Genomic DNA, 24,032 nt, shown 5'->3' on the forward strand with positions numbered 1-24,032 from the left:
TCCGCTTCTCCCCCCCCCCCCGACACCTCGCACACAGCCGGCATCAGAAGGGACTTTGGAGAAGCGCTGCGCCTCTCCGAAGCCCCGTCCGATGCCAGCTCTGTCAGGCGGGGGGGGGGGAGAGAAGTGAAGGAACAGATCCTTATTCTCCGCTTCTCCCCCCCCCCCGCCCGACAGAGCCGGCATTGGACGCCTGCCTGCCTGCCTTCCCCGAGCCAAGCGCCCGCAGGCAGGCAGCAACAGCCCGGCAAGGCTCCAGGGCTGTTGCCGCCTGTCTGCCTGCCTTCCCCAAGCCAGGTGAGCAAATGCCGCCACCACCGCCAGTCCCTCGGAGCCCATAGGAACGCATTAATTAAGTTTCAATGCATTCCTATGGGAAACTGTGCCTCGCAAGATGAATTTTTCGTAAAACGAATTGACCCTCGGAACGAATTAAATTCGTCTTGCGAGGTCCTCAACTTACAAACGACTCCACAACCGAATTTTTTGACTTATGAATGGGGCAAATGGCCACATGCTTACGAATTTATCGACATCCGAACGGAAACCACGGCGGTTTTAGATAGGGTTTTTTCGACTTATAAATTTTTCCACTTCCAATGCATTCCTATGGGAAATCGCATTTCCAATGGTACTTTTCGACTTACGAATTTTTTGACCTACAAAGGTGCCTTTGGAACGGATTAAATTCGTAAGTAGAGGCACCACTGCACAGAATTGCAAAGGCCCAGGGAACTTGTGCACTTCAAACTAGGTCTGAACCTGGAACATGTTCCAATTTGTACTTTTTTTCAGTACAAACCACAGCAGTTGTGCAACATTCCCAGCTTGCCTAATTGTTCCTCTTTAGAAACCAGCTGATAATTGTTTTCTTCAGCGCCAAAACTGTTCTAAAGCCTCATGAAATTTCCCACTTCTAACTTTTCATCCCCAGCTGTACCCCACCCCAAGGACTGGATGCTACCAGAAAAAGGCAAGTGTACTATTACAAGAGGAGAATCAGGATGTTTGTAAAAAATCACCTCTCAAAGATAAAGACGTTCTGACCTCCTTTGCCTGGTCCTCGGACCGCAGTCAGCACAAAGAGTCCTCGAAAAAGAGTACTTTGCAGTATGCTGCTTTTATTACAAGAACAAAAACTTCTCCAACCACGACCAACAGCTTTACACATCAAACGCAACCAGCTTTCTACCCTTCAATCAACCAACCCAACCACACCACCAAACACCCAAACAGATCATCCTATATATACAGTGGTACCTCGCAATACAAATGCCTCGCGCAACGAAAAACTCGCAAGATGAAAGAGTTTTGTGTTGCGCGAGGGACTCGCAAGATGAGGTTTTCTGTGGCCGCCGCTTCGTCTTGCAAAGCAGGGCCATAGAATGTAGGAAGAAAATGTAGGCGGCAAAGGAAGATCAGCTGTCAGTGCGGTAAGCTGACAGCTGATCTTCCTTTGCCTTCTTCCCGCGCTACAGCTGGTTCCCCCGGGCTTGTCGCCACCTGCCTTGGCAAGCCCCGGCAAGCAGCGCCCGGAGTCGAAGCACGGCGGGCACTGCTTGCCGGGGCTTGACAAGGCAGGCGGTGACAAAGGATCGGAGAAGCCTTTCGCAGCTAGGGGGGAGAAGTGAAGAGGAAGGGATCTTTACTCTCCACTTCTCCCCCCCACCCAGCTGGGAAAGGCATCGGACGGGGGATCGAAGAAGCGCTTTTCCGATCCCCCGTCCGATGTCTGCTCTGTGGAGGCGGGGGGGGGGAGAGAAGTGGAGAGGAAGGGATCTTTACTCTCCGCTTCTTCCCCCCCCCCAAAGCTGGGAAAGGCATCGGACTTCAGAAGAAGTGTGCATGCACACAAAAGCTCATACCTACGACAAACTTAGTTGGTCTCTAAGGTGCTACTGGAAGGATTTTTTAAAATTTGTTTTGTACTTACAGTACAAGCTATTCTATGTTATTTATTTTGGGGGCACAGAGAGGCCTGAAAGAAGGCAGTTCCCTAGGGAAGATTAAAATGCTCATTTCAAGATTGTTATTTAAATAGGATAGAAAACTAGAGGTGGACTTCCGGTAGATCGCGGAGCTGCCATCAGTCGAAGGTCCGTTCGGCAGAGCAGACCTTGGCATGTCAGGACGGGGGAAACCGCTCCAGCACAGCAGACCCCCCCTAAAGAACCCTAAATTGAGCTTTTGGGGGGCATGGTCATCCGGCGGGCGCAAAAAGCGAGCTCATCCCTCCCCGGCAAGGTTCTGTTTGAGCCCCTGAGAGCGAGGGAGTCGAAGCCCCAGCGCATTGGATAAAGACGCTTCCCCTGACAGCGCGAAGCTGCAAGACTGAGCGAATTCAGTGGTCAATTCTTCCAAAGCAACCTTTAAATTTAAGGACTACACCGTGAGTAATCTGAATATTGGGTTTAAAAAATGGAAGGAATTGGCCACGGGAGAAGATTTAAATACGAATATCTCCCCCATTGAGAGAATTGAGAAGCAGTTAACTTTCCTGAAGCCGGAAAGATATTTAGAAAGCTTTAAATTCCCAAAGATTGGATTTAAATAAAATCCCTGTAAAGATCTGTTTTGGACTGGAGAAATCCCCCTTGTACGCTGGAGTCGGCACCCTGGAGGGATCAGCGAGCCACCATTATGACGTCACAAAAGAAAGGAATTTGTTTACTTCTTTGAGGTTGTGAACTGTCAGCAGTGAAGAGAACACAAATTATATGACAGTGAACAATAAGATTGTTAAATGCTCTTTCCATAAATGGCTATAAGAGTATTAATGTATGAAGAAGAACTGATAATGCTAATTTGCAACCAGTTTGGATATAACTCTTGTTTCTGAAGTTTGGAGATATAAACTGCACCATTTCCTGTTTTGCAACCTTGGCTGTGCCCGTGAAATTTGAGACGTGTAAGATGCCAGCAGACAAAACAACACCTGACTGTTCTGACTTTCAAGAGGAACTCTTAAAATTGTTATGGGAAATCAGAAGCGAGGTGCAACAGAATACATTACAGATTGAAAAAGGATGAACCAGCAGTGTGTGGAAATGGAAAAAAGAATGGACATACCAGGGAGTTTAGAGAAAGGAAAGAAAGTTGAACATTTAACTGTGTTGGACAATGCAAATGATCTTAAAGAAGAAATGGAAGGGAAAGATCAAGTTGTTGTAAAAAATCATCGAGATCCAGCATGGAACATTGTTCTCTCCGGGGGGGGGGGGGGGGACAAGACCCAAGCTTGGGTCAAAAGGATCTTTAAAAAGAATTGGGAAAAGATCAAGTTGATGTAAAAAAGCACCGAAATCCAGTATGGAACATTGCTCTCCCAGTGAGAGAGGGAGAACAGGATCCATACTTGGGTCAGAATTTAAGGGGAATAAAAATTGACAAAGGATTGAAAAATGGTAACTTTAGTGGTTGCCATTTTGTAGCATTCAGAGAATTAGGGAGGCAGCAGGAGGGAAAGAAGGAAGTGTGGATGTTAAGTTGTGTTAGAGTAGCAGTGGGGTGAGAAGGAAAAATGGATTATTATTTTTGATTGGTAAAGATGGACTGAAACTGGATTGCTTTCTGGAACTTGCTGAACCATCTGGGAAATTCAGAGTCCAGGAGGGGGGGTAGAATTAGATGTAAATGTTTAAATATTAGGATAAAAGAAGTAATGTTTAAATTTATGGATATTTTTGGGAAGTAGTTTTAGGCTAAGGGGAGAAATAGAAGGTAGCTGGGTGGGAAATTAATTATAGATTAGGAATAATTGATGAAATGTTGGTAAGGATGAGGAAATGTTGATAATAAAAATGTGGATAATGAAGAGGCAAGTGTTAATGAACTAGAGGAAGATGAAAAATTGTAAGTTGTGGAAAATGATTTAAGCTATAATATGAAAATTGCTAAAGATGAATTAAAAATGTAACCAGAGGGGGGAATCGAGGAAGTCCATATAACAATGTTAAACAAGATAGACAATAAGAGGAGATATATGTATTGTTCCTGTTGTTATTCTTTTTTCTTGTTTTTTCTTTTTTCTTTTTGTATTTTTTCATTTTTATAAAATGAATAATTTTTTTGGGGGGGGGGAGAAAACTAGAGGTGGAAAATTGCCTATAAACGTAGATCTCCAGAGAACACATGAACCCACTAGAACTGCCTTCAAGAAGCCATAAACTCTCACACTCCATTCCCCTTCCGTAATGTGGGGATGATACTGACCTAACTTGATCTTATTACAGCTTGCAATAAGGAGGTCTGTGAAACACTTTGAAACCTTTAAAGTGCAAGATGGTAAGTGCTATGTTTAAGTAATCATCAACATGCTTGTAGAACCATATTAAGACTTTCAAAAAACGTTTATGAATGTTGTCAGTTGCACCCTCAACTTGAAGCAAATCCTAGCTACTTGAAAGCTGCTTTATGCCCATCAGCATGCGGAGATATTTAAATAATACTACCAAATTTAGTATAAACTAGCTGGCCAGGCCACATATTGCTGTGGCCCAGTGAGGAGGAGATATCCCAGTGGAGGACAGTAGGATAGTCCCCTCTCTGCTGTCCCCAGGGAGTTGTGGAGTCTTCCCCCTGTATATCCACACCTTGGTCCCCACCCCTGGGGTGGTCTGGGTCTCTGGGTGGTGTGGGTTTTTGGGAGGTGGAGTGGAGGGTCGATGAGAGGGCAGGGGTTCTGGGGTTTCCTGGTCCTGGTAATTGTGGGGGTGGTGGGGGTGAGGGATGAGGTGTGAGATGGGTTTGTGGAGGGTTGTGTTATGGGGTGGGGGTGGTGAGGGATGAGGAGGGTGTTTTGTCTCTGGGTGGTATGGGTTTTTTGGGGCTGGAGGGGAGGGTTCTAACTCTACAACCTTTTCGAGTCCAAGGACCACATTCCTGTGTGGGCAGCTTTCCAGGGATGCCAGTGGTGAGCAGGGTCAGAAGCAGAATTGCAACATATGACTCTTACCTTTTTATGGTAGGTGACATTGTAGCCATGCCAGAGGTTTCTACACACACCCCATTCAATCCTCCATCAAGGTCACAGTTCAAAAATACATTCCATACTGGCAACACCACCCAAGGTGTATGTGTAACTCGGAAGGCACCCCAGGACCTGGAGCGCCACATTTGGCCCCAGGATTGAGGTTACCCATAACTGGTCTATAGTTATCTCCAATACAACAAAAACACAGCAGTTATCTGTAAGCTAGGGAAAGGATCATATCCACCATGTTCAGGGAAGCCTTAACAAAACAAATATTTACAGAGAGTTTAAGGATATCTGTCATGTCAGTATCTTCACTGGAATGTTTGAGATGTGACACTGCCCAATAACCTGGTGATTCTAGTTTGAGATTTTACACCCCTGTCATGAGTCAATATTCTGTTGTTTGCTTGTAACACTCCCATATTCTATCTTAATGTGCTGAGAAATCTTAACTTGCCCAGTAGAAGAATCCTTTTGTTTTTTCTTACAGTAATACCTGCATTGGAGACATGAATTCAGTCATGCAAAATATGGAACACAAATTACAGTAGGTAGCCTCAAACAAAGTAGACAAGGAACTATTACCACACAGGCGGGGAGATGAAACATGAAGCGGTATGACTTGTAAGAAGGAAATCTCTTTGACCTTTGTATGTTATATGTCACTGTTTTACTTCCTTCATTAGTTTGGGTCAGGATTACTTTTAAAGATGACGAAATCAAAATCTACATGAAGATAATTTAGCAAGCATTAGTGCACCGAATAATGTATCCACCAGTTCTGTAAACCAGCCAAAGCCTTAGCATTTCCCAAATTCAATGCAATACTGTAAATTTATCTAGGCTGGTATCTCATGGCTATGAACAACCAAGGTGTCACATTGGTAGCAATATACATTTGTGAATATTGTGAAGCAACTAGACAATGATCCAATACTGCTAGAAAAGCTGGACTACCCATGAGACATGGGTCCAACTCCTAACAGAAAATAATAGCCTATTGCACTTAACCAGTGTCAAATGCCAAACTCAACACTGCAAGTGGCACTACTCTAGTGACAGATGCAGTTTGTAAAAGGGGAAGAGCCCCTTCTATGCTGCAGAAGGCCATGAGTTACCCCTTGACGTCTGCAGACAACCAACTGGGAACCACTGGTTTAAGAAATAATATAATTTGCCTTTGCTTGCAACTTTGCAAGGAGTAACTGAATAGTCCTGAAAAGTATTTTGCACTTGAAACTACAGCTGATGTTTTCTGTGAAAAGCAGAAGTTTGGCATGTACATAAACTCTTACATCAGCCCTCAAAACAGGAAGGTTGTTAGCAATATCTGTCTGACACTGAGCAGTCTATGCAAAATTAATTTGTGTTCTCAAGTCTAACAAGTTAGCAGGACTCAACATCACAGAAACATAAATCAAAATTTAACGTGAGTAGCTGCTCCAGAGGTCACACTGGAACACCAAGCTGCCTTCCAGAGTGGGTTGTCTGAGGCTGCAAATTAAGAACAATGTTTCTACCAGTCTATAGCTTTGTGAACACCCACTTCAGTCAACACTGTTTGATCCTCCCTGCTATAATGCTAAATAAACTAAAACTCAAGAGAAAAACAGTGCCTTTTCTCCTGACAAAGCAGAGTTCAAAGCTTGATCAAGATAACAACAGAGCAGGAATATCAAGAAGCACATAATTATTAACATGAAGCACTTTACAGTACTTTTAAAAAACGTACAACAAATCATTAGCCTTCATTACAACAAAGCACATAGTCTGAAAGTTTAAATGAATATTGATTTCTCCCCCAATTAACCATTTTCAGGGGCTCTCTGCTCTCTATTGTATTTGGAACCAGTACTGCAACCCTGACCACATCTGGGTTGAAAAGTGTCCCAATAATTTTAAAGAGTTTTCCATCCAACTAGGTATTCTCAGGATTACAGCATTAGCCCTCTCACTAGTGTCTGGTTGTATGCTAGAAATTCTTTTCTTAGTTTTATTTCTTTCTAAACTAGTTACAATACAATGTTCCACATTATTTTTGTTATCTTTAGAACTATAATTAATCTTTCTACAGGTAGGTAGCCGTGTTGGTCTGGATCGAAGTAAAATAAAAAAAATTCCTTCAGTAGCACCTTAAAGACCAACTAAGTTTTTATTTTGGTATGAGCTTTCGTGTGCATGCACACTTCTTCAGATACAGTGAAATGGAAGTTTCCAGGCACTTATGTAGAGAAGGGGTGGGGAGGGGTGGGGAGGGGGAGGGGGATCACTCAGAAGGGTGGTGGAAATGGGTGATTGACTGACTGATAGCTGTTGATGACCGCAAACGACTGCAAATGGTTTTGCATGAAAAAGCAAGGGTTGAGATGGCTGAAGATCGCTTATCATGTATAATGAGATAAGAATCCGATATCTCTGTTCAAACCAGGTCCCTCCATGGTTTTGAGCTTGGTGATAAGTTGCAATTCAGCAACTTCTCTTTCCAGTCTATTTCTGAAATTCTTTTGTAGTAAGACAGCTACTTTGAGATCTTGTATAGAATGTCCTGGGAGATTGAAGTGTTCTCCTACTGGTTTTTCTGTCTTCTGGTTCCTGATGTCAGATTTATGTCCATTTATCCTTTGGCGTAGGGTTTGGCCTGTTTGTCCAATATAGAGAGCTGAAGGGCACTGTTGGCATTTGATGGCATACACAATGTTAGAGGATGAGCAATTAAATAGTCCTGAGATGGTATGTTGGATGTTGTTGGGGCCAGTAATGGTGTTGTCTGGGTGTATGTGGCAGCAAAGTTGGCATCTGGGTTTATTGCAGGCTCTGGTACCAGTGTCCATGTTAAGTCTGGTGGTTGTATTATTGTGGGTGAGGAGTTGTTTAAGATTGGGTGGCTGTCTGTAGGCAATGAAAGGTCTTCCTCCCAGAGCTTGAGAAAGGGAGCTGTCATTGTCCAGGAGAGGCTGTAGATCTCTGATGATGCGTTGTACTGTTTTAGCTTGGGAGCTGTATGTGATGACTAGTGGTGTTCTGTTATTTTCTTTTTTGGGTCTGTCTTGCAGCAGGTTCTCTCTAGGTATCTGTCTGGCTCTGTTGATCTGTTGTTTAACTTCATCAGGTGGATATTTTAGTTCTAAAAAGGTTTGCTGTAGATCTCTTAGGTGAGATTCTCTGTCTGTGAAGATGTTGGCATACTGTGGGGCCATGCGGGTGCCCATGGCTGTGCCGCTGATCTGCACAACCGCATCTGTTCCAACTCTACAGACAGAGAATCTCACCTAAGAGATCTACAGCAAACCTTTTTAGAACTAAAATATCCACCTGATGAAGTTAAACAACAGATCAACAGAGCCAGACAGATACCTAGAGAGAACCTGCTGCAAGACAGACCCAAAAAAGAAAATAACAGAACACCACTAGTCATCACATACAGCTCCCAAGCTAAAACAGTACAACGCATCATCAGAGATCTACAGCCTCTCCTGGACAATGACAGCTCCCTTTCTCAAGCTCTGGGAGGAAGACCTTTCATTGCCTACAGACAGCCACCCAATCTTAAACAACTCCTCACCCACAATAATACAACCACCAGACTTAACATGGACACTGGTACCAGAGCCTGCAATAAACCCAGATGCCAACTTTGCTGCCACATACACCCAGACAACACCATTACTGGCCCCAACAACATCCAACATACCATCTCAGGACTATTTAATTGCTCATCCTCTAACATTGTGTATGCCATCAAATGCCAACAGTGCCCTTCAGCTCTCTATATTGGACAAACAGGCCAAACCCTACGCCAAAGGATAAATGGACATAAATCTGACATCAGGAACCAGAAGACAGAAAAACCAGTAGGAGAACACTTCAATCTCCCAGGACATTCTATACAAGATCTCAAAGTAGCTGTCTTACTACAAAAGAATTTCAGAAATAGACTGGAAAGAGAAGTTGCTGAATTGCAACTTATCACCAAGCTCAATAATAATAATAATAATAATAATTTATTATTTATACCCCGCCCATCTGGCCGGGTTCCCCCAGCCACTCTGGGCGGCTTCCAAAAAAAACAGAAATTCTAAAATACAGAAATCCATCAAACATTAAAAGCTTCCCTAAACAGGGCTGCCTTGAGATGCCTTCTAAAGGTCTGGTAATTGTTCTCTTTGACCTCTAGTGGGAGGGCATTCCACAGGGTGGGTGCCACTACCGAGAAGGCCCTCTGCCTGGTTCCCTGTAACTTGGCTTCTCGTAATGAGGGAACCGCCAGAAGGCCCTCGGAGCTGGACCTCAGTGTCCGGGCAGAACGATGGGGGTGGAGACGCTCCTTCAGGTATACCGGACCGAGGCCGTTTAGGGCTTTAAAGGTCAACACCAACACTTTGAATTGTGCTCGGAAACGTACTGGGAGCTCAAAACCATGGAGGGACCTGGTTTGAACAGAGATATCGGATTCTTATCTCATTATACATGATAAGCGATCTTCAGCCATCTCAACCCTTGCTTTTTCATGCAAAACCATTTGCAGTCGTTTGCGGTCATCAACAGCTATCAGTCAGTCAATCACCCATTTCCACCACCCTTCTGAGTGATCCCCCCTCCCCCTCCCCACCCCTTCTCTACATAAGTGCCTGGAAACTTCCATTTCACTGTATCTGAAGAAGTGTGCATGCACACGAAAGCTCATACCAAAATAAAAACTTAGTTGGTCTTTAAGGTGCTACTGAAGGAATTTTTTTTATTAATCTTTCTACAGATTAAGTATTCCACATAAATACAGTGGTGATCTTTATTTACATCTTATCTGGACCATGTAGTCTTCAAAGGGGTGTTTTTTTTTGGGGGGGTCTTTTATAAACAAGTTTCCCACAATCTTCTGGAGTCATGAGCAAGAAAGAATGGCTAATTTCATTCTGAAGTTTTTGTATTATTGCACCACTTTCTCTACTTGACAATAATTGCTAGTGCACATGTTACACTTCATATGCTTAATATTTGTTGCTTTTACTAAAGGAGTAAGCCTGCCTTCATTTTTTTACTATACTCTTTTAAATATTTCTATTGTGACAATTGGAGTGCACTCTAAAAACAGCCTTAAAAATAGTATTCTACTGACCTGTTCTTCAGTACAGTATCAATATTAGCCTCCAAATTCCTATTGGCCAAAACAGGAGTTCTGTTTTTGAGCTATAAACTCCAGTTAAACCTGAAGAACCATCACAGACTGAGAACAAGCTGTGAATTCCATCCCACCACATGCAACACAACTGGAGTGTTGGCGAGTTTACAAGCACAGCCTTTGCATAGATATGCCAACAAACATGATTTCAATCTGACAGATATCGCTAAAGGCTGAAGGCAAGTTCTAATGTTTCATCCAGGAAAAGTAGTTGTACAGTACCTTGGTTTTTGAACAGCTTAGTTCTCAAACGTTTTGGCTCCTGAATGCAGCAAACCCAGAAGTGAGTGTTCTGGTTTGCAAACTATTTTTGGAAGCCAAATGTCTGATGGGGCTGCAGGAGATTCCTGCAGCCAATCAGAAGCCACACTTTGGTTTCCGAACCTTTTGGAAGTCGAACAGACTTCCGGAACAGATTCTGTTCGACTTCCAAGGGATGACTGTAATGTGAACCAAGGGCTGTGAAGCTGCTACATTTTCTGGGGGTGCATAGTTCCAACACAGCTCCCCCTTCAATTGAACAAGTATTCCTAAACTACTTCAAACCCCTCCAGAATGGCATCAATAAGGTTGGAATCTCAGTTTCCCCTCATGGGTAGGTGGTTGGCATGTTCAGGAAATAGCAAGTTACCTGTTCAGGATGGTGCTGCACTGGCTCTGAAGGAACAAGTGCATTGCTTGGAGTACTCCTGAAAACACATTTGTAGCTAGAGGCCCAAGTGTCCTCTGTGGTTAGGAGTGCCTTTTATGAGTCTCATCTGGTTCGTCAGGAACTACAGCCTTTCCTGAACAGGGAAAGTCTCACCACTGTAGTTCACCAAGTGTTAGCATCCTCAAGGCAAGATTACTGTAATGTGCACTATGTGGGGCTGCCCTTGGGTCTGGGTCAGAAGCTCCAGCTGGTGCAGAATGTGGCAGTCAGACTGCTGAAGGGAGCTCCTGGTTGAGAACACATGAAGACATTGTTAAAACAGGAGCACTAGCTGCCCACTTACTACTGAGATTGGGTCATGGTTCTTGTATGAATTTACAAAGCCCTGAACAACTTAGTTGTAGGGTGCCTCAAGAATTACTTGAACCCTTACATCCCAGATCAATCACTGAGATCATCTGCAAGAGCATCACTGGTCATTTCCCTGAGTTGTTAAGGCTCATTTGATAACAAGAAACTGAGTATTTTCATTGGCTCAGTCCTGTGAATACTCTGCCAATGGAAATTCAGCAGACACCTTCTGTGCCATATTTTTAAAATGACTGCTACAAACTTTTCTATTCTGCCAGGCCTAGGTATGCAGGCAATTAAGAACACATTCTTCTACAATGGTTAATTGATGTCTGTTTTTAACTTTGTTATGGTTTTCACTGTACAGTTTTATGTTTTATTTTTATAGCATAGCAGTATATAACTTTTTTTTAAAAAGAGTTCCCCTGATGGGATAAAAAGGCAGATAGAAAGGCATATCTACCAACCCTCCAAATTTTGTAAAAGGAAAACTTATCTATATATATATAAATGTAGAAACGGTGGAATTGTGGGCTCCACTTTTCTCTGAAACCGCTTGACCGATTGTGTTGAAATTTGGACACAATGGTCCACGACACTACCCGAGTGTTTGTATAACCTCGGATTGTTCACATCTCATACCTAACAAAGGTAAAAACGTGTTTTTACACAAACAAAAATAGCGCCCTCCAGTGGCATAATCTCCACAGCTCCTCCTCCTCCCTCCCCATGGAGACTAGCCCACACCCCACAGACCCCGCCTCCGCCACGAGCTACACCAGCCAGGGAGATCCATCCGCCAACAATATCGAACACAGCCGACACCACCACGGCCGCCTCCTCGGGAGCAATGCCGCCTCCTTGGGAACAAGTCCCCTCCCTTGGACCCTGCCACACACCCCGACACAAGCCTCACTGCCGCCCCAAACTCCCAACGCCCATGAACCCAGCTCGATCCATACCCCGCTACGCCTCCTGAGACCACAACCGTCCACTCCCCGAGACCCCCGACGGAAATGGACCCAGACCACTGTATACCTCTCCCCTCCGACCCACATCCGGACCATCCACGGACCAAACACCCTCCTCATCCCTCACCAACCCCCACCCCAGATCACAATCCTCCACAATCCCACCTCACACCTCTTCCCTCCCCACCCCCACCACCCCACAATACCAGGACCAGGAAACCCCAGAACCCCTGCCCTCTCTTCAACCCTCCCCTCCACCCCCCCAAAACCCACACCACCCAGAGACCCACACCACCCCAGGGGTGGAGACCAAGGTGTGGATATACAGGGGGGAGACCAGAGGGACAACAGAGGGGGGGACTATCCTACTGTCCTCCACTGGGATATCTCTCCCTCACTGGGCCACAGCAATAACTCCAGTCAAATTCAACTATGGGGTGCAGTGCTCATCTCTGCGTTCAGGCCAAGGGAGCCAGTGTTTGTCCACAGAAAGCTTTCCGGGTCATGTGGACATCATGATTAAACCGTTTCTGGAACAACAGGACACCGTGATGGAAGCCAGAGCACACGGAAACACTGTTTACCTTCCTGCTGCAGTGGTGCCTATTTATCTACTTGTACTAGTGTGCTTTTGAACTGCTAGGTTTGCAGAAGCTGGGATAGAGCAATGGGAGTTTCCCCCGTCATGCCAGAGGCTTGATGGTTTAGATCACAGTGCCACACACACACACACACACACAAGAACCAATGCAAGGAGATAAGTCTTCGCCTAGAAGAGCTTACAATCTAACATTCTACACAGGGGAATAACTTGAGAAAAACTGCCTGTATGGTAAAAATGTATATTTAGCTACTGCTGAGAAAATCCATACCTTCCTCTAAAACTAGGAACTGAGGTTTGAAGAGCTGTAGAGGGTGGTAGTAGAATATTATAGCCAAGGAGGGAAGAAACATCTGTTGTTTTCATTTTTGTTCCCACTGGTTTTAATCTTACCTTGACATTTTAAGTTTTGCTTTAAATTGGAGTTTTTTAAAAGCATCTCTGGGGACCTTGGCTTAGGTCCAAGATACCTTAGGGACCAGCTTCTCCCATGCAGCCAACCTACTACCAAAAATGTGATGGAGAAACTCTTATCTATGTCCCAACTATGGTGTACGTTCAGCTGCTGGGGCTGAGTGAAAGTGCCTTCTCCATGGCTGCACCTAAATTAACGAATTATTTCCATTGAGAGGCTTGTATGCACCCTGCCAAAAGCTTTTTGCCATACAGTGAAGCACTTTGCTAGGCAGGCAAGACCACAGATACTTAGCAATTTCTAATGTTCTACCTACAGCATTATCAGCGGCTGCACCAAGGTTGTGGAACATGTTGCTGCATGTTGGATGATGAACATACCATGAAAAAGTTGCAAGCTATCACCTATTAAAGTCTCCGAAATGTTCTTAGATATTGGGAGTGGGAGAAGGGGAGAAGAGGACTGTACAGAACTTGGAAATTCAAGGTCTGCAACAAAGTTTAATCTTAATGACATTGGTAGAAAAGTGTCAAAGATCACCCTGTCCCAACATGAGCAAACCATGTAAAAAATACAGAATCACAACAGACTTAGCTGAAGAATCACTGTGCCCCTTATCACAGAATTCACAGAAGAATTCAGCAACAACTACAAAAGTATTTGTTTCAACAGCTGAATGATTCCTCTGGGCCACATCCAGGAAGGCAGATTCTCTTACAGTACTGTATATGCAGCACCAAGATCCTTTGTCACTTAAAACTCATCATGCATAGCTACCAAATATATTCTGCGAGCATAGACCTATGCTTTAAACATAGAGCTGCGAAAGGCAGCTTCCAAGATCCACATTTTAGCACAGAAAATCAACAGGCATTTGGCTTGTATTGCACTGTGGGTGAAGCAAGGTGAGATGGGTTGTATAATTCATGGAAGCACTGCCATAATAAATCTGTAGGAAGCAAACTGTGGCAAGAACCAAGGATGACGCCTATAAATCTGATTTCAAGTCACTTGAACAGCATTCATTAAATAAAGGTATGTTTTGGGTATCAAAAAGTACTGAATAGCTTCTACAGTCACCACAAAGCTAGGTGTCCACAACAGGGGTGGAGAACACACCAGAACTCTTTACCCAGACCTCAGAACCCTCCCCAGGCCACATCCCTCACCAGTTCTGTTTTGTGCCCCTTTCTACTGTTTTAATATGGTTGAAATGTGTTCCTCAACTGTGATAATGCTCTTTTTGCCTGGACAGGAAGATGGTTTTTATATGGTTGAAATTTAGCCTACTGAACAAAGGGTTTACCCTGTCCACTTTTATGTCTGGCCCAATGTTAGAAACTCATACCGTATATGAAAGCTAGGAGGCAAATGCCTCCTGGAACCTGGGTTACAGGCGCAAAAACAGAATGGCTAGTCACCCCCCCCCCCCTAAAAAAAACCTATGGTTTGGTATTACATCTCAAGGAGCCCACTGTGTTCCACTGTAATCTTTGAGATATGGGCAAAGCAAGGAAGTGTGAAATAGCCAAAACATTAAGCTAGAGGAAGCCAAAAGGTATAATTATATCATTAACATCTAATAACTACAGACTCAAGAGAACTTTGGTCCACTGTACCCAATTATAATTGATGCTTTTGAATTATGGTGCTGGAGGAGACTCTTGAGAGTCCCATGGACTGCAAGAAGATCAAACCTATCCATTCTTAAGGAAATCAGCCCTGAGTGCTCACTGGAAGGACAGATCCTGAAGCTGAGAATCCCTGGACTCCCTGGGAAAGACTCCCTGGAAAAGACCCTGATGCTGGGAAACAAGGAGAAGGGGACGACAGAGGACGAGATGGTTGGACAGTGTTCTCGAAGATACCAACACGAGTTTGACCAAACTGCGGGAGGCAGTGGAAGACAGGAGTGCCTGGCGTGCTCTGGTCCATGGGGTTACGAAGAGTCAGACATCACTAAACGACTAAACAACAACAACCCAAATATACACTAACTTGCAAACTTTCAAACATTTATGCTTATGGATTACTAACTGCTCATCTTTCTTACATAAAACTTACAACACAATCCTATATGTATCTACTCAAAAGTTAAATCCACTAAAGTTCAATAAGACTGACTTCCAGGAAATTGGGCAGAGGATTGTAGCCTCAACATAAAATCTAATGTCACAGGAACAGAGGATGTTACTTTATAGCACATCAGACCAAGGGCCAATCTGCAGTATTATGAATACTGACTGGTTCATCTAATTGATTTCTCTACCTGGAAACACCACAGGCTGAACCCAGTAGCATATGCTGGTGTGGGGCACCAGTTCTTAGTTCAGTGTTTCTCAACCTTTTTTGGGCCATGGCACACTTGTTCCGTGAAAAAAATCACGAGGCACACCACCATTAAAAAAGTTTAAAAATTTAACTCTGTGCTGCCCTATATTATAATTATGACTGTAAGAAACACTTGCCAAATATTGCTTTCCGGAGGGTCAGTGTTGTGTATTGGCAGCCGCCAGGCTCGTTTGCACTGAGCTTTGGGAAAGAGGAGGAGAAATATTGCTTTCCGGCGGGTCAGCGTTGTGCATTGGCGGCCGCCAGGCACGTGACAATGCAAATCGCCCTTCTCGTCGCCGCACGTCGCGGCACACCAGCCAGCGTCTCGCGGCACACTAGTGTGCCGCGGAACAGCGGTTGAGAAACGCTGTCTTAGTTGACCTCCCGGCAGGTGGGCTATCTCTGCATACTGTGGGGAAGAGTGGGAGGGGCAAAGCAGTTGAGAGGTTAGCACTGCCTAAATGTACTGGAAAGAGCATCTTATTGGCTCTGCTGGTGCGCTTGTACATAGCCAAACTACCTGCTGCCTTGCCCCTCCCAGGAACCAGCAGCAACCCACCTGCAAGGTCAGGTAAGCCCCACTCCACTGTTTGCTATCGAATGAAATAGGAAACTGGTCAACACTGCGCCACGCACCTGTGACTCCCGAGTCTTCCCCGGTCTCCTGCCCCCTTCCCCCTTTGTTTTGACAGATTGGGGGAGGCTCAGGAGTAGAGGTCAGGCGGCCATTGCCCAGGAGGGGTGCAAGGCCCGCGGTTTCTCTGCCATGCAAGGTGCAAAGCCATTCTTTTGCACCCTGTGAAACATAAATGTGGAGTTTCTTAAAACTCCTGAGCCTCCAACAGTCAAAACAAAAAGGGAAGGGAGGCAGGAGATCTATACTGCCGGACATACCTGGTTCCCCTTCGACAGTGGCAGCGGCAGTCAGCAGCCCAGAGCCAGCCTGGTAGCACAGTTAGCTCTGGCTGGCTTCAGGAGCTGCTCGCTGCTCACTGCCATGGCGCCCACCATTTTTCCTCGCCAGAAGTCCCCATATGATGTGTTGAGCACAAGACACATCATATGGGGACTTCTGGAGGGGAAAAAATGGCAAGCAGCTCCTGAAGCCAGCCAGAGCCAACTGTGCTACCAGGCTGGCCCCGGGCTGCTGAGGCTTCCGTTGCCTGCCACGTTTCCCGGGGACAGATTTTCAAATCTGGGGACATTCCAGGGGCAAAATTTGTCCAGGGACAGATTTGCAAATCCGGGGACTGTCCCAGGGAACGTCTGCAAACCCTAGGTTAGAAACCAATTACTTTGCCAAAGTACCAAATTCTAGAGCAAGATCTTCGAGCTGCATCAGTTTCTAGCAACCTTCCAAGGAGCTCATGTGATTTTTTTTTAGATTAATTTATAGTGGCCAGCTCCTTGATGCATATGATGGAATTAGAGAATGAAAGTAATTGGAGGGTTCGTTGACCTTTTGAGACATGCTAGATTTAGTTCATAGAATCATAGAGCTGGAAGAGACCACAAGGGCCATCCAGTCCAACCCCCTGCCAAGCAGGAAACACCATTAAAGCATTCCTGACAGATGGTTGTGAAGCCTCCGCTTAAAGACCTCCAAAGAAGGAGACTCCACCACACTCCTTGGCAGCAAATTCCACTGTCAAACAGATCTTACTGTCAAGAAGTTCTTCCTAATGTTTAGGTGGAATCTTCTTTCTTGTAGTTTGAATCCATTGCTCTGTGTTCGCTTCTCTGGAGCAGCAGAAAACAACCTTTCTTCCTCCTCTATATGACATCCTTTTAAATATTTGAACATGGCTATCATATCACCCCTTAACCTTCTCTTCTCTAGGCTAAACATACCCAGCTCCCTAAGTCGTTCCTCATAAGGCATCGTTTCCAGGCCTTTGACCATTTTGGTTGCCCTCATCTGGACACGTCCCAGCTTGTCAGTATCCTTCTTGAACTGTGGGGCCCAGAACTGGACACAGTACTCCAGGTGAGGTCTGACCAGAGTAGAATACAGCAGTACTATTACTTCCCTTGATGTAGATGCTATACTCCTATTGATGCAGCCCAGAATTGCATTGGCTTTTTAGCTGCTGCATCACACTGTTGACTCATGTCAAGTTTGTGGTCTACCAAGACTCCTAGATCCTTTTCACTTCTAGACTCCTATATATATCCTAGTTGACAAAAGAGCGCAAAGGAATCAGAATCTTTTGATCCATAGAGAATTTAAAGAGATAAAACTGGTCAACAAAAGGGAACCCAAATTAAAACCTACTGATCCTACCAGAGCACCCTTGGTGGTGGTGGTGGTTGTTTTTTTTTTAAAAAAACCACAGGTCCTTTTGATGGGTTTAGTGGCCTTACACAAACATTCAACAGATTAGCAAATAACTCGGGGAAAATGCATCATACTAAAGCACATCCATCCAAAGGTATACAGTTCCATAATACTAGCCGCATTCGTCTGTGACAACAAAATGACAAAAAGTGCTTCCTTTATTTAAATTCATGCAATCACCATGGACAGACAAGCATTACTTACAGGTATAAATCTTGACCCAGTTGTAATGCTCCCGTTATTGAGTGCACATTATGGAATGCACAACTTCCATACAGTGGTACCTTGGGTTACAAACGCTTCAGGTTACAGACTCCACTAATCCAGAAATAGTACCTCGGGTTAAGAACTTTGCTTCAGGATGAGAACAGAAATCGTCCTCCGGCGGCACGGCGGCAGCAGGAGCCCCTATTAGCTAAAGTGGTGCTTCAGGTTAATAACAGTTTCAGGTTAGGAACGGACCTCCAGAACAAATTAAGCTTTTAACCAATTCCTGGTTCCTTAACTGGGAGTCTGTATAGCAATAGAGACCAAATAATGCTTAATGTTCAAGTAAGACTATCAAAACACTTTTTCATGTTCATAGGTAGTGCATGCAGCAGTGAGCTGGCCACATAAATCCTACCTTAGCATTAGTAAAAGTGGAACCATTTTATAATCTATTTCAGTGCTCAAAACAAGACATGGCACTTAAAAAATCCAAAACAAAAGCACAGCTTTACCTCCTCCACTAGGAAAAGTGAGTAAAAGGACAAGATGGGGTCAGTTGCTGCAAGATAAGGTACTAGTAACTCTATTGAAACATTCTGGGGTTGGTCAGTGCTTGGTGCAAACAAGCTTAAGCATGAATTTGGCAGGAGCAGCTCAGCAGCAGTTTAAGGCTGCTGACAGAGATGTTCCATGGCCAATAGCAACTCCTCAGATGTTTTCGCATGTTTCAAGCATGAAACAAAAGACATGCCACAAAGTAGTAACAGCTTCCTCCTCACATCCCAAACCTCTTCTCCCTTCAACAATGATAGTGAATATTGAATGTGTAAGTGTATGTCTAGAGACAATAGGTAAAACAAACACCAATAGATGTACTGCTGGATGAGTGTTTAATTGTTATTGTATTTGTTTAAAAATAAATTTTATTTATATACAGTGGACCCTTGGGTTACGTACCTCTCTGGATATGTAATCTTCGGGTTGCGAAAGCAGCAAACCCAGAAGAATTTTTCTGGGTTTTTGCTGCTTGCGCATGCGTAGTAGTGCTCTATCATGCCACGTGCGTGTGCAGAAGTAGCGCCTCTGGTTATGGATTTTTTGGGGTGTGCACAGACCCCTGGAACAAATTAAATCCATTTCCAGAAGATGTGTGTGTGTGTGTGTGTGTGTATGTATGTGTATATATATATATATAAACTTCCAATAATGATAGAGCTCTACAGTCATAATGTAGGCAGAGCTTATTGGAATTTATTTAATAAAATGTATATACCATACATTTATTATTTAATAAAATGTATATATTTGACCAAACTATGGGAGACAGTGGAAGACAGGAGTGCCTGGCGTGCTCTGGTCCATGGGGTCACGAAGAGTTGGACACGACTAAACGACTAAACAACAACAATACACCACTTGATTGCAGAAGTTTCTAAGTGGTTTAACAAGAATGAAAAGTGGTAAAAACATAGAGTCACCTCTCAAGTGCTCCTAGACTGGCCCCCCTTTTGCAATGTCACTCTTGGACTTCTTGCGGATTTTCTCATTTAGCGATACTTAAGAGTACTAACACCAATCCAGTTGAGCAAAGGCAAGTCAGAAGCTGGTATGCAGCAACTGCCCCAGTGTAACCCACCCTCCCTGCTTTTCACCGCAGGGGAGCACCCAGCCCTCTCTCACCTGCATGCCAGGCACCTGCATGGCGACGGGGGAGTGGGCCATGGTGATCTCAACCCTCCCCTTGGTCTCTCTCCTCCTTGCAGAGGCCTCTCCTCCTGCTGCCGGGTAACCACGGCCTCTGCTATTACTGCTTCAGCTGCAACCGAACCTATGGGTGGAGGTTAGGGGAAGGAAGCAGAGCATTAAAACACCTTCAGCTGCACCTTAGCCTGCTCTGCGGACCTCAACACACTCCTTTGCTGACCCCGCCATCATCCTCCAGCCCCTTCATTTGGCTCTCCTCCTAGACTACTGGTGTCGGGTGGGTGTGGAGTAATTCACCACAAACACACACACACACCCCATTTTAAACCCACCTCTCTCCCCTACCTTGGCCACCCTTCCGCCCCAACCAATCTGCAGATTTCCCTCTAGGTCCGCTCCTATACCTCACTCTTTCTTCTCTGCCGCCAGCTGCCTCTACTTTGGAGCCCTTGGTCTTTCGCGGGGCGAAAAGAAGGAAGAGGAGGAAAAGGGCACCCCCCCACACACTCCCTCAGCTGTCAGATTTTCCACTCAGAGGCCTCTATTTTGCTGCCCCCTCCGCTCAGTCTCAGCCCCATCCTGCCCCCCCCCGCGCACCCTCCACGGAGCTTCCCCGCTTTGTGTCCCGTCCCTTCCGCGGCCCACCTCGGCTCTTCTCCGTGCTCCTCGCGATCTCGCCTTCCGGGCTAGCGGCGTGAAGGAGCCATCGGCCAGGCTGCGGCAATGGTCGCCCTGCGGCTGCTGCTCCTCGCGGCCTGCCCGGCTCGGACGGCGGCGGCGGCGGCGGGTGCTGCTCCTCCTCCTCCTCCGCCGGCGGCGGCGCAGCAGCCCATGACCCGCGCCCTCCGCGGGGAAGCAGGCAGCAGAGGCTCGGCGGCGGCGAAGGAGGTGGGCGCAAGAGGAGGAGGAGGCCCCGGCGGGCGCCAGGCGGAGTCGCCTCAGGAGGACAGCGCCGCGGCCATGTTGGCGGGGACAGGGGGAGAGGAGGAGGAGGAGGAGGCCGAGGCAGCTGCCTCAGCGGGGCCCGAGCCCTCGCGCTTTCCCGCCGCTCCCTCCCTGCCTCGCTCGCGGCGGCGGCGGACTCCGGCTTCCGAGTCGGCCCAGCGAGGCAACGGCAGAGACTGATCCGCGGCCTCCGTCTCAGCAGCGTCACCCTCTGCCCGCCTACGGGGAGGGGACACCCGCGGGGGGGGGAAGAGAAATTGGGCCGTGGGGGAGGGGAGAGAATCGCGAGGTGGGGGGGGGATGGGGTGCCCAAAGTGCGTTTGGGGTGCGCGTGTATCCTGGTTGAGAATGGTGAGGGACAGGTGGGGTGGGGGGTGTCCGAAATGGGGGCGGGGAGACGAGGAGGCTGTGAGGCGAATTGTGAGGGAGCGGTAGAAATTTGTGCCGGGTGAGGGAAAGTGAGTGGGGAGCGCTGAGGGGGAAATACAACCACAATTGGTTCCGGAAGTCTGTACTTAAACTGAAGCGTACTTAACCTGAAGCGAACTTCCCCATTGAAAGTAATGGAAAGTGGATTAATCCGTTCCAGACGATTAAAAACACCCCCTAAAACAGCAATTTAACACGAATTTTACTTTCTAATGAGGCCATTGATGCATAAAATGAAGGCAATAATCAATGTACTGTACTATAAAATAAATCAGACAGTATTTTAGGTGGAAAAAAATTAACATTTATTTCTTACCTGGGCTGATGATGGTCATTGTTTGGATGGGGGCTCAGGGTCCTCTTCCACAATCACATTGCCTTCGCGGAGCCATGGGAGCGCCTCTGCAGCTGCAGCCCAGTCTTCAGGCCTTCACGGAGGCCTCCGTAGGCCTCGGAAACCTCGCTTTACTTACGTCCGGGTTACAGTCGTTCGTAAACCGAAAATTCGTAAACCGAGGTGTTCGTAAACCGAGGTTCCACTGTAATGGGATGCTCTGGTGGAGGGCCGGTGAGGATGTGAGGACGGGAAGAACGAGGGGCAGCTGGAGGGGGGGTGCCCAAAAGATGGATGTGAGGAGAATTATGAGGGACAGCACGGGGGGGCAGCTGAGGGGGAAATGGGGATCCCTAGATGTGGGGTGCCCTGGTGAAACTGGGGGGGTCGCTGTGGTGGATTGGAGGGCAAAAGGGGCTCATGTAAACTGGGGTGGGGGAATTGTGAGGGGCAAAGTAACAGGGGAAATGGCAACTTGGGCTGAAGGGGGGAATGCCGTGGGGAGGTCAAGTAAGAGAGAATATCGTGGGGGGAGGCTAATGGAGGCCTAATTGTGAATGCACAGGGGGAATTGAGGAAGTTCAGGGGTGGGGTTGGGGAGTACGCAGAGTTCCAAAGGAAAGTGGGGTGCAGAGGCGTGGGTGAATTAGGGTGCTGAGAAAGACCGGAGGGGCAGGGCATGGGAGCTCAAAACAACAGGTGTACACTGGGCTAAAAGAGAAGCCATGGGGGATGTTGGGGGACTCGTAGGGTGAACTTCAGGGAAAGTAGGGGACACCCGTGGGGAGAGGTAATATTTTATTATAATTATACTAACTGCTTTGTCCAGAGTTACACTGGCAACATAGAGAGAGCCCTGCCCTCAATGAGCTTGCAATCTAAGATGCAGGAAGGGAGACAAGGGTATGAAATGGAAATGCTGAGAAGTGTTCCACTTTGTGGAGGATGGTGAAGGGGCTAAGACTGGTAAAAGCCCTGTTGAAAAGGTGGGTTTTGAGGATGGGGGCTAATGGGGAAACTGGAATCCATAGCTGAGTGAGCATGGCCTGCGAGAAGTATGGGAGAAAGCTGAGAGAGATTTGGGCCTTTAATTGAGTGAGCTGGAGGGAAGGTGCAGAGGCTGAACTGAGGACGAGCATTGAGAAAAATGGGGGTCCAGGGGGATCGAGTAAGGGAAAGCTGAAAGTGTGGGAGCATGGAAGGGGAGCATGGATGGGAAACCTGTGGCCTTTAAGGTGTTGGACTCCAGTTACCATCATCCCCAGCCACAAGAGGCCACAGTCTGGGATGATGGAGGTTGTAATACAGCTGGAAGGCACCTTGAATGGTACTGAAAGGGAGCACACATCTTCCAATTTTTAAAAAATTGGTACTCACAGTGATTTACATGTGCAAAGGATGATTGCATCATATATTTATTTATTGCATTAAAAGTTGTTTCTGTTTTATATTCCACGTTGCTCAGGTGGGACACAGGCCTCACAACAGCTCTGTGTCGTAGGTTAGACCAGGGGTTGCCAACCTGGGCATGAAAGCTTCTGTTGGCACTTCAGACTCTGAGCTTTCATCTATATACAGGTACGGTATATAAAAATTGCAGAAACAGTGAAATTGTGGGCTCCACTTTTCTCCGAAACTGCTTGACCGATTGTGTTGAAATTTGGACACAATGGTCCACGACACTACCCGAGTGTTTGTATAACCTCGGATTGTTCACATCTCATACCTAACAAAGGTAAAAACGTGTTTTTACACAAACAAAAATAGCGCCCTCCAATGGCATAATCTCCACAGCTCCTCCTCCTCCCTCCCCATGGAGACTAGCCCACACCCCACAGACCCCGCCTCCGCCACGAGCTACACCAGCCAGGGAGATCCATCCGCCAACAATATCGAACACAGCCGACACCACCACGGCCGCCTCCTCGGGAGCAATGCCGCCTCCTTGGGAACAAGTCCCCTCCCTTGGACCCTGCCACACACCCCGACACAAGCCTCACTGCCGCCCCAAACTCCCAACGCCCATGAACCCACCCGATCCATACCCCACTACGCCTCCTGAGACCACAACCGTCCACTCCCCGGATTGTTCAACAGACCGCGACTCCTCTGTAAATCCTGACCACACACGGACCTACCCCCTTGAAGAGACCACACCTCCACCTGAGACCCCCGACGGAAATGGACCCAGACCAATGTATACCTCTCCCCTCTGACTCACATCAGGACCATCCACAGACCAAACACCCTCCTCATCCCTCCCCACCCACCCCATAACACAACCCTCCACAAACCCATTTCACACCTCATCCCTCCCCACCACCCCACAATACCAGGACCAGGAAATCCCAGAACCCCTGCCCTCTCATCGACCATCCCCTCCACCCCCTCAAAAACCCACACCACCCAGAGACCCAGATGGGGACCAAGGTGTGGATATACAGGGGGGAGACCCCACCACTCCCCGGGCACAACAGAGGGACTATCCTACCGTCCTCCGCCTGGCCAGCTAGTTTAAAATAGAATTAAGTCTCTAGGCCTCTTAGAAAGTTATGGGGCAAAATTTACATATGACTTCCAAGTGATTTCTGTGAGGT

General features: G+C 46.5%; 1 protein-coding gene across 2 annotated transcripts in view; it reads right to left on the reverse strand.

The window, feature by feature from the left end:
* The window catches only part of STK26 (serine/threonine kinase 26), a 58,556-nt gene extending 37,657 nt beyond the window's left edge, over positions 1-20,899 (reverse strand). The window contains exons 1-2 of one of the 2 annotated variants that reach the window (XM_035102019.2): positions 20,373-20,899; positions 19,704-19,851 (exon numbers count right to left, since the gene is read on the reverse strand). In XM_035102019.2, the coding sequence (XP_034957910.1) occupies positions 19,704-19,745 (42 nt within the window). In that variant the 5' untranslated portion in view covers positions 19,746-19,851; positions 20,373-20,899. The remainder of the gene's footprint in view (positions 1-19,703; positions 19,852-20,372) is intronic. The other variant, XM_035102018.2, reaches the window with a different exon arrangement.
* Between the last annotated feature and the right edge of the window lie 3,133 nt (positions 20,900-24,032).

Source organism: Zootoca vivipara, chromosome Z (assembly GCF_963506605.1).
Source record: "Zootoca vivipara chromosome Z, rZooViv1.1, whole genome shotgun sequence".
In the NCBI taxonomy this organism is placed as follows: domain Eukaryota; kingdom Metazoa; phylum Chordata; class Lepidosauria; order Squamata; family Lacertidae; genus Zootoca; species Zootoca vivipara.